We start from the raw sequence: 15,606 nt of genomic DNA, 5'->3' as shown, positions 1-15,606 counted from the left end.
CCCACCCACAGGTGAGAGTTGTACAGATTTTTTAGGCTCTTTATACAGATAAACATCTGAAGAGGTTGACGTATGTAAACTGCAACGATGGTGGTATTTGATCAGATGCAAACAGTTTTCAGTTTCTATAAGAAAAGAATGTAGATCGTTCCACTAAAATCATAATTCACTAGATCTGTACTATTTATATGAAGTTTAAACAATGAACTTAATTTGAGTTTAGTGTGCTATTAAACATTTTTATAACTTAAAGCAGTTTTTTTTTTGTTTTGCTTTTTACCAAAAGTAATTTAAACTACTTTTTTAGCTTTAAATGTAGACATWATTAAATATTGAAGTGTTGTATTCTACAATGTAATAAATCAAAAATGAGAAATTTTGAGTCAAATGTTTTCAAACTCTTAAAATACACCTACGTTTGTCATTTTTAGCATTTCTTGTTTAGAAGGAATCTCCTTTTCATTTTAAATTGAAAAGTGCAAAAAGCCTATGATGTTAGGTTTTATTGAAACTTTACAAAATCCATTTTTAGCTTTAATAATCCCTCCCACCTTGTWTTGTTAATTCCCTGGTTCTGCTTGGACGTGGTCTCAGACATTCATGTAAACCAAATGAAAGGAATTCTTAAAGTTGGATCAAAAATAAATAAATCCCAAGCAGATACAGATGTTTTAGGTTCAATAGCATTTCAGTCTCTGACTGCTCTTTAAGTAAGATTCCAAGAATTCCAATTAGACGACAGCATTGTATCCAAAGGGTGGGGAAACGTTTCATATGTGTGTGGGCGAGCTGGTGGGTCATGTCAAAAACTGTCAAATAGGTCATGGAATGAAAGTGAGAAACAGTTTAAATAGCATATCACATGAAGGTGATGAACTTTAAATAATCTTTAGAATCTGTGGCTCGAACTAACAAACCTTGACAGACGTAAACATCTCTGGTTGGAGATAACAAAGGCATCTAACATATGTTATCATAGTAGTTTCTAATGCACGCCATGTTCTTTAGCAAGCAGACAGAACAAACTCAAATCCTCAGATAGATGTTAACATCGAACTCCAAGTGAAACATGCAGACTGTCTTATTCAAACAAACGCACACTTAAGAGCTTTAAATACGGGAAAACACTAGAACACAAAATCCTGATCATGTCTAGACCACAATTTTTTTTAAAAAAAGCTCTCTAACTRTAAAACCACCAAAGAAATAAAAAACAATAAATAAAATCTTGGTTAGATTYAAGACCCTGATACAGGAAAAGGAGAAAGTAAGGAAGAGAAAGCGGCCAGCTGGTGAGTTATGTAAGTGTTCCTGTGAGGCCGAGTGCAGCAGAGCAACACTTTCCTGGTGTGTGACAACAAGCCTGTTTGACACAAACTGGGTTTCCAACCATTAACYCCCATTTTAGACCAAGTCTAAGGTCATTACAGGAATTAGATGAGCTAAAGAAATATTTTCACTCTCTTATCACACAAAAATGCAATAAATGAATTTTAAATACAGATGTGTATATTAACCAAGTACATTTGCTTCATTATGGTACTTAAGTAATTTTTGAGGATTTGAAATATGTATTTTTTTTAAATTGTACTGTTATCATAAAAAGGATTATTTTACTTATTTACTGTACAATTTAATATCTAGTTATACATTACAAATTCTGAATAGGATTAAACTCATCACAAAAGGAACTGTTTATGCACTCTAAAAATGAAATACTGAATTTACTTAAGTTATGGGACAACTAGTTTCACCAAACAGGGTTGAGYAAATATAAAGTAATTTATTCAACTAGGTTTAGTGGAACCAYTTTGGTTCAGTAAATTCAAATTATAATTTCTTATAGTGTGTGTAAAAGTACTTTTACTTTTCTAATTACTGTGAGCAGATTTATGGCTTTGTACTTTTCTTATCAGTGAATTAATTTGTTTTACCAAAGTCATTTTCTGTTAAAGTATTTTTACTTTTACTTAGTTATTTGTTTTAAATACCTTTTAGACCTGATTATATGACTTATAGCTCTCATAATGTAAAAGGATACTACAATGATTTTGCAGTTAGAATATATTTTCACTAAATAAACTGTTAACACTTATTCTTTTCTGTCTAAAGTTAAGCTTTTGTAAAGTTTTTTTCAATAAACAACCGCAAAAAATAATTCCTAAGAATGATAAGTAGATGCAACACTCACATTTTTTAAATGTACAGTTTGAATTATTTTCTACTCATTTCAAAGAAAACAAGGCTTTAATTTGAAAAGCATTCTAGAGTTTAAGATGTTGTTTTTTTTGTTGTTTTTTTGCTACTGTGTAAATGTGGTGTCATCGCGCTTGTAATTTCTGTCTTCTAACAGAATTTTTAGAAACACCAGCTTATACAAGCAAAACAAGACGAAAGATAAAAAGGATCGAACAAGTTGTAAGGAAAACAGCACTGATAAGCACCAGAGCTGTTATATGATTAGCACAGGAGCGTCTGTGACCTGCTGGTGTTTGGCTGGCCTTGTGAACTCCTGGTGTGTTTCAGTTTTCATTACTGCAGCAGGAGTGCAGTAAGAGTGGCGTGCTAAAGAACGGCTGCAGCACTCCCCACAGTACAAACCAATATTATAACAGCTTCTCCCATTCAAACTAAAACACAGTCTGATTCCAGAGCACTCCCCTTCCCAAATCCCTTCTTCAAACACAATCCTGATACCACACACTGCTGGAGCCGGCTGTTCCGGATCAGATTCCCAGAAAAACACTACACGGAATGTTATAGTTCCCTTTTTTTTTCCATGATTTTTGGGAACTGTCTGCGAGAGGCATGGCAATCAGATCCAGACATGAGTTTGGAGGAAAAAGAAAAAAATAAACAGCGGGTAAAATAAGTATTGAACACGTCACCATTTTTCTCAGTAAATATATTACTAGAGGCGCTAATGATGTGAAATTTTCACCAGATGTTGGTAACAACCCAAGTGATCCATACATACAAAGAAATCAAACCATAAATGTCCAGAAATGAAGTTATTTGTAATAATGTGGAATGGCACAGGGAAAAAGTATTGAACACACTTACTGAAATTTATCTAATACTTTGTACAAAAGCCTTTGTTGTCAATGACAGCTTCAAGACACCTCCTGTATGGAGAAACTAGTGGCATGCATTGCTCAGGTGTGATTTTGGCCCATTCTTCCACACAAACAGTCTTCAAATCTTGAAGGTTTCGTGGACCTCTTCTATGAACTCTGATCTTTAGTTCTTTCCATAGATTTTCTGTTGGATTCAGGTCAGGTGATTGGCTGGGCCATTCCAGCAGCTTTAGTTTCTTTCTCTGAAACCAACTGAGAGTTTCCTTGACTTTGTGTTTGGGCTCATCGTCTTGCTGAAATGTCCAGCCACGTTTCATCTTCATCATCCTGGTAGATGGAAGCAGATTTTTATCAAGAATGTCTCTGTACATTTTTCCACTCATCCTTCCTTCAATTATTTGAAGTTTGCCAGTACCATATGCTGAAAAACAGCCCCACACCATGATGTTCCCACCTCCAAACTTCACTGTTGGTATGGTGTTTTTGGGCTGATGTGCAGTGCCATTTGACCTCCAAACATGATGTGTATTCTGCATCCAAACAGTTCAATGTTGGTCTCATCTGACCAGACTATATTCTCCCAGTATTACACAGGCTTGTTTAAATGCTGTGCAGCAAACTTTAAAGGAGCTTCAACATGCTGTTTCTTCAGCAGTGGAGTCTTGCGTGGTGAGYGTGCATACAGGCCATGGTGGTTCAGTGCATTACTTATTGTTTTCTTTGAAACAAACGTACCTGCTAATTCCAGGTCTTTCTGAAGCTCTCCACAAGTGGTCCTTGGCTCTTAGACAACTCTTCTGATAATTGTTTTCACTCCTCTGTCAGAAATCTTGTGAGGAGCACCTGGTCGTGGTCGGTTTATGGTGAAATAATGTTCTTTCCACTTCTGAATTATGGCACCAGCAGTGCTCACTGGAACCTTCAGAAGTTTAGACATTCTTCTGTAACCGATGCCATCATTATGCTTTGCAACAATAAGGTTGTGAAGGTCTTGAGAGAGCTCTTTACTTTTACCCATCATCAGATGTTTTCTTGTGTGATACCTGGCCATCATTTGGGTCTGAACCAGCTGATATTAATTTGCACTGACAAGGGGCAGGCTTGCTTTCTAATTACTGAGAGTTCAGCTGGTGTCTTGGCTTTCCATGCCTTTTTACACCTCCCTTTCTTCGTGTGTTCAATAGTTTTTCCCTGTGCCATTCCACATTATTACAAATAACTTCATTTCTGGACATTTATGGTTTGATTTCTTTGTATGTATGGATCACTTGGGTTGTTACTAACATCTGGTAAAAATTTCATGTCATTAGCACCTCTAGTAATATATTTACTGAGAAAAATGGTGACGTGTTCAATACTTATTTTACCCGCTGTATATATACAAGCATGGACCATTGGAACAACTTTTTTTTCAAGAAGTCAAAACGCTTCTTTCTCATTTCCTACTCYTAAGAGTGGAGTGGTGACAATGAAAAAATCTCCAAACTAATAATAACAGCTTGAAAATCTTGACAAGGTGTGATTTAAAAACCCTAGATTCTACTTAAAGGGATAGTAGCTATCTACAACAAAAGATAAAAAAGAGCTATATTTGTACATTCAAAAGAGATGAAGTTTATAAAAAAATATAATAAAGAATAAAATTAAAATAAAGATTTGGATAATTTTATTATTTACTATATGAGAATGGAGGATGCGTTTATACTTGTGTGATCCTTTTATCTTGTTCACACAAGTATAAGCTAAGAAGTTTGCCACCACCATGATACAAAAAATCTGGAGTCACCTCCCTAAAACCATAATCCTGTTTTGTTGTACCTGGATTCTGCTAAGCTTCAAAACCTCATTCATGAAAAACTGGAACATCAGAAAGAAAAACRGTCTGTCTGTAAATTTTCACTTCTTTTTCTTCATTTGTGTGGCATAATATCTGAATAATAACAAATCATAAAGCCATCTAAATAACTGCTTTTTGCAAAAGGGATTTTCCTGAGCAAGTTCAAACATGACTTTGAAGATGACAAAAGAAAAACACCTTGCCTTCCAGGTCTGAGCTGGATAAATTGAAAGTCTATTGATTACACTTTCACCCTCAGTGTGCAAAAAGTCAAAGTTCCCTGGCTTGTCTGRCTCACCTCTTCTTTCTGGTGACGATGAGCACATCGTTGAAGAGGAGGAAATAGACCTGTTGTCGTGATGTTCGCTTCATGAAGATGCTGCTGTCCTCCACAAAAGTAGTCAACTCGCCTCTCTTTATCATCCACCTAGAGGAGGAGACCAGGGGGAAAGGCTGGAGGAAACACAAGACAGTGATCAAAACAAACCAAGAATGAATGAAAAACTCTCAAWAGGATCTATCAAGCAAATTACAGTTTGTGTTAGTGCATGTGTGTTAGTTCTGTGTATGGACAGAGAGAATACAGCCTCCAGAAATCTATGAATCACAAATGTCCCAGCAGCTATTTCCCACAGTAGTTAGACACACTTGTGCGTGCCAGGCCGTGTGTGTTCAGTGATTGACAAGATCTCTGCCAAATGTAAAACACATTGCATCACTATAACTGCATGTTTGCACATGCAAACKTCAATGCATGTACCATTCACTTATTTATACTTACATGTAATACATGTAAAACTTTTTTAAATGTGAGAAAGGGCTTCTTTATTGAACAAATCATCACTTGAAGCAGTTTATTTGTATATTTTAAAAAGGATTTTAACACCTTAATTTATAATATACTCGYAAATTCCAAACAGTGTGTTATCAATGATAGCGAGAAATCCTCCACAGGAAAAAACTTAAAACAGGTGTACCACAAGGCTCAGATCTTGGCCCAGTATTTTTTTCTTTGTTGTTATTACTTTTTAACCATTTTTTATGTTGATTAGTGTTATGTATATGTGTTTATTTTATTGCTACTTCCATACCTTTATCTTGAACTCAAGCTGAGAGTTGATGGTGTACATCATTTCTGTTCTCTCCATTGTGCGAGCTCCTTCATTGCACTTTCGTACCACCTGCACATATACCACACATACACATCATTTGTTACAATCATCAGTCTGACTTGCATACTTGTAGTATTAGTATAAGTATTAGTATTATTATTAAGAACTATAAATCTGTGGTAATATTTAGAGATGCATTGACAGTTATGTCTGTCAATCTAACACTATAAAAGGCCTAAAGTTAGTTAGTTAGTTAGTTAGTTAGTTAGTTAGTTAGTTAGTTAGTTAGTTAGTTAGTTAGTTAGTTAGTTAGTTAGTTAGTTAGTTAGTTAGTTAGGCTAGCCATATGCATAAAAATTTAAGCACATTCTTCTTTATTGTGATAAACAAAGTTAATTATTTCATTTCCCAATATGTGGTCAATAGTAGTTTAAGAAACATTATTATTAATACGTGTTAATAAAAAAGAAATAAACAAAGATGAAAATATTTATGGACCACTCAATAGACTAAATTCCATTCACTTTAATGTTTATAAATGTTTTCAGGTCAATAAACTAGATAAGCACTGACCTTGCTGACAGCCTGCAAGGCCTTCTTGCACTCTTCATACTGGGCTGAGCCTTTAGGCATCTTCTGACAGATTGTCTGTAGTGAAGAGATTCAGGTTATGTGTCACGTGCACAAGAAATACACTGCACATACAAAACACTTTTCATGGACAATAACTCATCCTACYAATGCCATTCCACCCGTGTTTACCACACTCCCACCAGCAGCCTAATAAAATATTGAAGMCTGGGAAGAAATGAACAAAAATAAAACTTTCTCAAGATTGAAAAATCTGTGAGAGTATGAGCATAAAACCCCAGAGTCCCTCGGGAGGAGATTGATAGAAGGCGGAGGGGAATAAAAGTCCAAGAGGAAAGAAGAAAGGGAGGCACAGTGAAGGATGAGATATTCTACGGCCAAAAGAAAAATGTGAGTGAAGAGAATAAACATAAAAAGAAGGAAAGAGGAAATAAATCATTTAGGATTATTAAATAATGATGTGGGGTCACAGAAACATCCTTGTGGTTAGAACACACCCAGTGGAGAAACAAATAAACAAAGTGTTGCGTAACGGTCAGAGTTTTGTAATTCCACAGTTYGTGCTACTGTGCAGCTTAATCTCACTCACATCCATGAGCAGAGGCAGACGAGTGATCCTCTGCATGGGCAGGATGAGGAATGAGATCATGGGGAGATTTCTGCAGTCTGGGTGGCCCTCGATCCTGGTTAGCACCTCCTTAAAAGCTGGATTCTTGGAGCTGCAGAGAGGAAGGAAGTAGAGAGTGGATCAGAAGCGATGGTACACAGAGATAAAAGAAAGGAAAAAAACATGCCCGGGGAAAAGCCCACTTGCATGTTGGATCACTTGTGGATCAAATAYATTATTGTTCATTTGCTCGGTCACTCACACCAACTTCTGCAGCGTTCTCTGCTGATAGACCTCATTCGAGCAGTAAGTGACATATGGATCAAAGTTGGACTCAGCATGCCGGCAAATGATGTCACTGATGTCATCGATGACTATGTTCTGTTGGTGTCTTTCCTCCAGTTCTGTAAAGAACCTAAACAGAGACGTGATGATAAAAGAACAAAGGTATGTCAGGGATTCATTCAATGCAAAGCACCAATAAGTAAAAACCATTAAATCATGACTCTTCCCCCAGGGAGGAAAAAAAAATACAAAGTCAGGAAGGTGGAAACACCATGGACACCTCGCAAAAGGAATTTTTGTTTAAATAGACACTAGCATGAACTATAACGTGGAGACTCTTCCTCTTCCTGAGCACCACCAGATGGTCGGCTGAACAGCACACCATTTGTTCATCTTCCAGAGAGCTGAAGTTGAACAAAGGAGATTTAGAGGAGGAGTGTTTTTACATGTGTGAACCCAGGTGATAAACAGGAAGCTGTTGCTCAGACAAGGGATTCTGCCTTTGACTAGCTGGAGCATGTCTGAACTCATCCACAAAAGCACAGGGATCATTCAGGTCATTTGAAAAAAAAGGCTTTGTGGAAAGCATGTGAACAATTAATGTGTTATTTGTTGTCGATAGCTCTTTGAACAAAATCAATTTGAAGATTCAGGGTTTAAATCTGTCTAGCTTTATTATTGGCTAATCTACTAGCCACATCAAAGCAGATTGCTGCTGTCCTAAATCAACTCTAATCTCAAAAATATTATAGTAGTTCATGCACTACTGTCTATTTTATTACCATGGTTATTCAAAAAGAAATATTATAATATTCATTCAAATTGTGCACAAGGTCACACCAGGATTGCTGTAGCTAGCTGTTGCTCACGCTATTGAAGCTGAAATGCTTTAAAACACTTCAATCAACTTTGGTCTTGGTCCTACTCAGACTAGATTTTAGCTAGTCAGTTTGATCAAAATTAATCTCAATTTCTCCAACCTTAGGTTGTTTGAAGAGATATCTACAACAGGTAAGATAGTAGGTGTTTACAACCTCTCCACAGAAATTCACTAACAAGTCCCCGACACAAACTGCACTTTAACTTTCTATAGGAAACATTGTATTTTGAGACCAAGTATACACATCAATAAATAAGCACACACATGTTGCCACAGATCCATATCCTAAAGGTTTATTTTAGATTTAAAAAAAATAAAGAACTCATGTCCCCCGCATCCCCTTTTTAACTCACACCAAAAGTGTTGCCAAGAGAAAATGAAAAACTTAAATCAGAGCGATAAGAAAGAAATGAGCAGAATGGCTGATGACAAAAGCAAAGCCCCACTACTTGAATTTTTAAAAGAACCTTMTCAATTTTAACAGATCTGTCACAGGTGGATGATTGGGTTTTATGGGGCGTGTTGAAGAAAAAGTAGGTCATTCCCAGAATACAGCAACACAAACAGTATCACACCTGCATAGAAAAACACCCACTCRCTATCAGACAGACTACACAAAAAAACAGCTGGCAGGGAAATATCTGGGTTTTGTTTTGAGAAGCTCAACTCAGAACTTGCCAGTAAAGCCTCTCAGTTAACCAGTGCTGTGAGGTACAGCCATACATGAGCATTTACATGAGTAGTTGGGTGTTTAAACACAGGACAGAACAAGTAAGGACTTTACAAATATCTCTATGCATTAATTAATAAAGGAGATATTCAAAAACGTAAAAATGATAATGCTCATAATCATTCACACACCTGTCAAGTTCTTTTATAGGTTTCCAATAATCAGACAAGATTCATAAAGTGACTTACAAACTTACTTGTAGACTAATAGAAACCACATTTGAAGTAACATTGCATGTAAAACTGACTCAAAGGACATATGCATCACAAACTTTGTAAATGATTTGTAGATTTATTAGGCTGTCCCTTTGCTCAAACAGCTGAGGTAGCACAGATTCCCTTAGCCTCAGCTTTTTAACGGATGAATGTTTTCTTACGTTCAAAAGGTTAATGTCCAGAAGAAGTCACTGACCAATCTACACACATGCAAAACTAGAGTCTGTTGGACAAGTCAACTTCAGAGGTTTTGTTGCAGAAGATTTTGGCAACTGCACTTCCAATTCTTGGCAGCCAGCTTGCTTGTGCTCTCTGTCTTCTGTCAATTAACATCTGACTTCGTACACGGACAGAAACACAAGCTCTGTTCACTCCAAACAGGATCCCTTTCATGGAGAAAACCGCTCAGAGTGAAARTCAGAAAGAACTGTACGAAAAAATGACACTCTCACTTATAGAAAAAGGACAATTTTAAGTGTTTTTGGTCTGTAGGAGGGAATAAAGAGCACCCAGAGGCAAACCTGTATGAAACCCCCGCAACGTAGACTTAAACTACCAACCAGATCTGAGAAATAAAAAAAAAAACAAAGAAAGAAACCCAGAAACCTACTTTTTGCTGGCCTCACAGACATCTGAGATGTTGGAAAACAGGTGGTGGCGCTCGGTCTTGGTCATGGTCTCGCTGAGCTCTGCAGAGTTTTTGAACATGCGGATGAGAATCTCCAAACTGTGGAGGTAGGAGTGCTCTGATGAGATGACCTCAAAGATGGCCTGAAAGGAGAAAAAAAAGCAGCAGTGGGATCAGATTCAGTCAGGTTATCTGTGGCRTGGGGAGCGCTCCATCATCAGCATGTTTCACATACCTGCAGGCTTCAGTCATGTCTGGAATATTAAAGAAAACAATTGAAACCTAGGAACTAGTTTTGTCCTTCCTAAAATAACCTGGGTAATCATTTGTAATGCATCWCTCTCCTCTACTTTAAAATTAGTTAACTTTGAGAAACTTAAAGCGTATGGTACATGTTGTCTCTTGTGCTTCTTTAACAGATTTCTTTTTTAATTGGAGAGAAAGAGTATACAATGCCAGAAATTGCATCTTCTGTGTGAGTGTAAAACACAATAAAATAGAAATCCTACCTCCTGTCTTTTGCGTTCCTCTTGACTCAGGTGATCAGAGAGCCCACTTTTCTTAACCTAAACAGAAAACATTTAGGAAATTAAAATAATCACTTTTTCCAAGTCATGAGTTGTTTGTATTTATCACATGTGTGTGATGTTTTTGATACTGTTTTGTATTGGCTCCTCTCAAACTAGCCATTAGCTCATCAATATATTCAGAATTGTTGCCAGGGAGCTACCTACAGCCAGAAAGATCTGAGCTCTTTTTAAAGTTTAGCAAAGAGTGTGGCTCTCATGTTTCCTCTCAGACAATACAAGCAACATAGACATGAGGATTGAACGAAACCAGTTAACCAGATGAGCTTATTTTCCCTGCTTCCATTAAGTTTCCCATCCTGCTTTGGGATGAAGAGACAAAGAAGTGATACTGCCCTCTCCAGAAACCACTCCAGCTGGAGTTTCTGCCCCTGGGTCTTTGGCAAACAATGAGAACAAACAAACCTGAAGCAGCTCAAACGTCTCTTGAGGTTTATTTTTTATTTGATCTCTTCCACATGTGAAGATAACATGTTTAATGATTTACAGTTTCTGATTTTTTTATACGTTTCTATTCCCTTATTTGTAGACCACAGCTGCTGCTATACAGCCGATTTATTTTTCAGAAACAGCAACATTCCTCCAGTTGATGCAAACTGAAAAAGAAATGAAAATTTACCCTATGTTGTGCTGCACTGCAGTTAGGTGTGGGTGCATCAATCTAATTTGATACCAAGATGAGTATGAAATCGGATCGATACAAGAGTGATAAGATTGATTATTTTGAATTTGTTTGCACTACTGACTTTATTTTTCACAAATGAAGTCTTCAGAATCTTCAAATTGTTTTGAAATAGACATTAGTCCTCTTTATCGTGACTGCATGCAATTTAAGTTGTTTTTTTCTTGTGTTATTGACATTATTATATTTMGATTTTGTTACATTGTTGTTTCTTTTTTGTCATTTGGCACATTGTTTTGTTTTGTTGTTGTTAGTTAAAACAAAACATTTTTATTTGCCTAAAATCTTGGTTCTTTTGTATCATAATTGACTGACTAAAAGCAAAATCCCAAAATCATTCAAAGTTTTGGTATCAGCATCGGGACTGGCAATACTAGCTTTGTATTAACCGGTATCGGACCAAACTCCTAGTATTGCCAACCACTAACTGCAGGTATGCCTCACCTTCTAAAATTTACAAGCGAGAYGAAATGTACAGCTAAGGTATGACTCACTCGAGGACAACCTGAATATCCAGTTTGTGTCTTACAGGAATAAAATAATAATAATAATAATAGCAATTGCTGTCACACCTTGACAGTAATATCAAGGGTGCCATCATTTCCCCAAAAATCGGAAAGATGAGTAAGTCACATTGGTGTGAGATTCCTAGGAAAACGAAACTTATCAATCCACAGCTGTACGGCAGCTGGGATGGAAAACAAACACATGCTTTGGATCAGGCTGCRATCAGTTCTCTGTGTCTTGTTGAAGTAAGCAGGAGCAAGGAGGTGCTAAAGGATGTTCTCTTGTTTCCATTTAATTTCCAAACCATTAGAGGCTTTGTACAACAATTTCAAAACCAMTCCTAATTGTCTTCATTATCCATCATTGCTTCCACAGTTGCACAACTATAAATATAAAAAAGATGATGAGATRGAACAAGAATGCTTAATTGGGAAACTAAACAAGCCCATCCATGTTTTCTATGTTCATGTGTCCCTTAGCTCAAAYATTACGCAATGAGGAGCCACTGCATGTTTCCCTACGGGCAACATTTTAAGCATATTTGCAATCTGACGAGTACAAAGAGTTTGCCAACACAACTGGCATTAAGCCGAGCGATGCTCCCAGGACTTCCTGTGACTCTGCCTGCCTGTCTGTCTGTCTGTTTGTCTGTCTGACTGCCAGTCTGCCAGAGTCCTGGAAGGAGTTTGCTCCCTGATAAACAGACTGAGGTGCAGAGGAAAGCAGAAGCAGCAGGAGGGTGGGTATGGGAGGGTTGTCAAACTGGTTATGGCAGCATTCTTCAGAGCGCTAGAATTTCAAAACTCCACGGCACTGAGATAATGAGTATGCAGGGTGGAGAGAAAGGACATGAAAAGTACAAGGTGTCAACTACTTCATGTGTGTTTGGGTGCATCAGGTCTAACCACACTGAGCTGGCTCCAGGAGGTACGGAGGGGTCTGTACTGCACCACGATGCCTCTATCAGGTTTGGGTTGTCTGGAATCGGCGTCCTCATCTGAGTCGTTATGTAGGGCCTTCTCTTGATAATTCTGATAAAGTTCTTCTTCTGGAATATGGTTTTAAGTTTAAAAAACAGACAGGAACACATGAACTCAACACAAACAGACAGTAGTTTATCTGAAATAAAAAAAAAGCTAAACAAACACAAATTTCTTACCTTCACTGTCAAATGTACGCTGACTTGACAAAATKTTCCTCTTATCTAGAGTCTGAAAGAAAAGCAGTGTCATAAACACCAYAAGCCTTCTGAGAACACAGACATCTTTCAATAAAATTGACCTTTGCTACCTGTCCTTGACCTCTCTGCACTTTTTAGTGACCCTCTTCATTTACTTCAGTCCAACTAAAGATCCATTGTGTATTTCAGTAAACACGGTCTTGTTGCATCATATCTCCTCAACAAACATGTTAATTGTTTCCATGTAAGGCTTTGTCCTACTGTCTACTGCTTCTTGTTTGTTCCACATTAGTCTGCCTGTGTTGCTGGTTTATAATGTGGACTTTGCTCTTCTCAAATCGAAAGTCTGCGTCGAAGCAAACTTTGTGCCAAACAGTATTTAAACTATTAGAGGGGCTGTGATTAACAGAGTCAAGAACAGTTTTAATCTGCTACAGCTAAAAAAGGTTATTTAAGCGAAATGTCAATGCTAACAAGGGTTGTTGAATAAAGTAAAGCCATGTTTTTAACTAATACATTTACCTACCTTGGTTTTTTTGTTGTTTTTGCGTTTTTCCRTTTGAGGGCTAGAAGACCTTAAAATCCTGGGGCTGGGGAGTTTTAGTGTTACGGGGCTCGTAGGGCTCAATGTGTCGGGGCTCGATGGGCTCGCAGCTGAATCTGGACTATCCAAATCAAGCCCTCTTATCAAAGGTTGGGACAACGAATGGTCCTTTAGATCCATCGAAGGAGTCTCCGTGTCAACCCCACTCACCACTGCCCTCCTGTAAGACGTACTCCTCAAGCCTCTCCTTAGTGTCCCAGGGCTATCAGGGCCCCCATCTGTCTCGTCGTTGTGGCCCCCTCCAGTAGAAAAGTAGCCTCCAGTTTCCACCATGGCGAGAGTTTTAAGTCCTCGTTTGGAATGCTCCAACCCCGGCCTGGCCAAGTGTCCCTTGTTCTGTCGTGTTTCAGATGCCAAGCCTTTGGGAATGAGCTGCTGGGTGCCCATCTTTAGGGCGGCGGGGCTGTTGGTGCTYAGGACGATGGCGGGCAAAGGTGAGRCAGTTGGGGAAAGTGATGGCGAGGGTGAGGTAGAGGAGACGGAAGGAGAGGACGACGAGGCAAGCAGGGTGTCCTGTGAGCATGTCCGAGACTGTCTGAGGAGTGAATGCCCTCTGTCTGCTGGTGATGGGGAGCGGGGGGTAGGAGGGTCAGAGGAGGTTAAAGACATGAGTGAGGAGATGCTGGATGTGGAGCTGTCAGAGGGGGTAAGGGTACCCCGCGATGGAGGTGAGGAGTTGGACGAGGACGGACGTGAAGATAGTTCATAGTGGTTGTTGAGAGGAACTTCTTCGGGTGAAGGATTTGTCTCAAGCTTGGTCTGGTCTTTCTGTAAGCTGAGACTGAGAGGACTGGAGGTGCGTCTTCGGTTGTCCAAAAGATGCTTGTTAGAGCATACAGCTTGTCCATTACTGGTGTCACCACTGTTACGGCCTCCATTGCACACTCTATTGTCCAGTGAAGCAGTTTTGTTCTGCTCAGGCCTAAATTTGGACAGTGAGAAACGCCCACTCGTGAAGTGTCCAATGCTTATACTCCGAACCACTCGGGTTTTCTTTGAGGGTTTATGTAAAACATGCTTTATCGTTGTAGTGCTTTTGCCAAAGGGCTGGGGTTGGACCGTAAGTTTCTCAGCAGGCTGGCTTAAAGTGAAGGAACTTCTGTGGTCCTCTACAAGGAAATCTGGATCTGTGACCCCATTTGTGTGACAGCTGAGGGGCCGTGTCTTATATCTGTTCAAGTCTCGGGGACTTTTAGCAAAGTCWGTCCGTGGCTTCCATAAAGGCATGATGTTGTTATTGGACAGATCTACATCATTACCAAGATCCATGGTRGTGATTTGCTTTTGTCACTATCTGTAGCTGAACTTGCAGGTCACAGAGAAAACAACTGAGCCCTACAGAGGGCAGATCCTTTGCCTTTAGACAGATAAAAGAGAAAAATAAGTAACCAAGAGCACATTTTAAATGTCCAAACTCCAATAGTTTACTCATTAACAGGAGTTCAGAGCACAAACAAGTGGCAAATAACAGTCAAGACATCCCCTAGTCGGGAAATTGTGCTGAAAACAGCAGAGAAAACAAAGTCTTTTTGTATTTGCTCACTGTGCTGAAATGCCCTAATTACAAACTGGAAGCAGGGTCCGTTWCTGTAATACCACAAAAGTGAAACAATGGGACAGAAACGTTTAAATCCTCAGATAATATTGCTTCTAATTGTGTTAATCCGCACAAAATAAACAAACCCACACACAGGCAAGATTGAGTTTCTACTTGGGGAAACGAAATAGTTCTGTAGCATTAAAGTCCAGCTTACCTGTAGTCTGTCCGTCTGAATAATGCACTCATTGTACCTGCGCTGCTGGAAAACTCTTTTTTGTCTTCCTCCACTTTTGGTAGAAGAAAATGAACGGACTCCAAGGACTTCTAAAAGAGTTTGTCAAAACAGAGTTGGAACAAAAGTTTTCAAAGTGACTAACCGCGCTGRGATTCGCGTGCGGCGTTTGGAACGCGTCTGTGTGTGCGCGCCTCAGAGCGCGCGGAGGAGTTTCTATGACCAGGAGGAGGGAGGGAGGAGAGAGAAGGAAGGAAGGCAGCAGCACTGAAGCTCAGAAGTGAACTCAGGTTATTTTCTGCTTCTGACTGY

At 38.7% G+C, this 15,606-nt stretch overlaps 1 protein-coding gene across 1 annotated transcript in view; it reads right to left on the bottom strand.

The window, feature by feature from the left end:
* The window catches only part of LOC106519427 (rho guanine nucleotide exchange factor 26), a gene marked incomplete at its 5' end in the record, with an annotated part of 26,936 nt that extends 11,605 nt beyond the window's left edge, over window positions 1-15,331 (bottom strand). The window contains 11 exon segments of the mRNA XM_014011112.1: window positions 5,213-5,367; window positions 6,006-6,095; window positions 6,600-6,674; window positions 7,207-7,336; window positions 7,487-7,639; window positions 9,945-10,105; window positions 10,472-10,528; window positions 12,644-12,786; window positions 12,898-12,949; window positions 13,445-14,879; window positions 15,277-15,331. Coding sequence (XP_013866566.1) covers window positions 5,213-5,367; window positions 6,006-6,095; window positions 6,600-6,674; window positions 7,207-7,336; window positions 7,487-7,639; window positions 9,945-10,105; window positions 10,472-10,528; window positions 12,644-12,786; window positions 12,898-12,949; window positions 13,445-14,791 — 2,363 coding nt within the window.
* Window positions 15,332-15,606: the final 275 nt, after the last annotated feature.

The sequence above is a fragment of the Austrofundulus limnaeus genome, unplaced genomic scaffold (genome assembly GCF_001266775.1).
Source record: "Austrofundulus limnaeus strain Quisiro unplaced genomic scaffold, Austrofundulus_limnaeus-1.0 Scaffold76, whole genome shotgun sequence".
In the NCBI taxonomy this organism is placed as follows: domain Eukaryota; kingdom Metazoa; phylum Chordata; class Actinopteri; order Cyprinodontiformes; family Rivulidae; genus Austrofundulus; species Austrofundulus limnaeus.
This window is presented reverse-complemented; position numbering and strand designations above follow the sequence as displayed.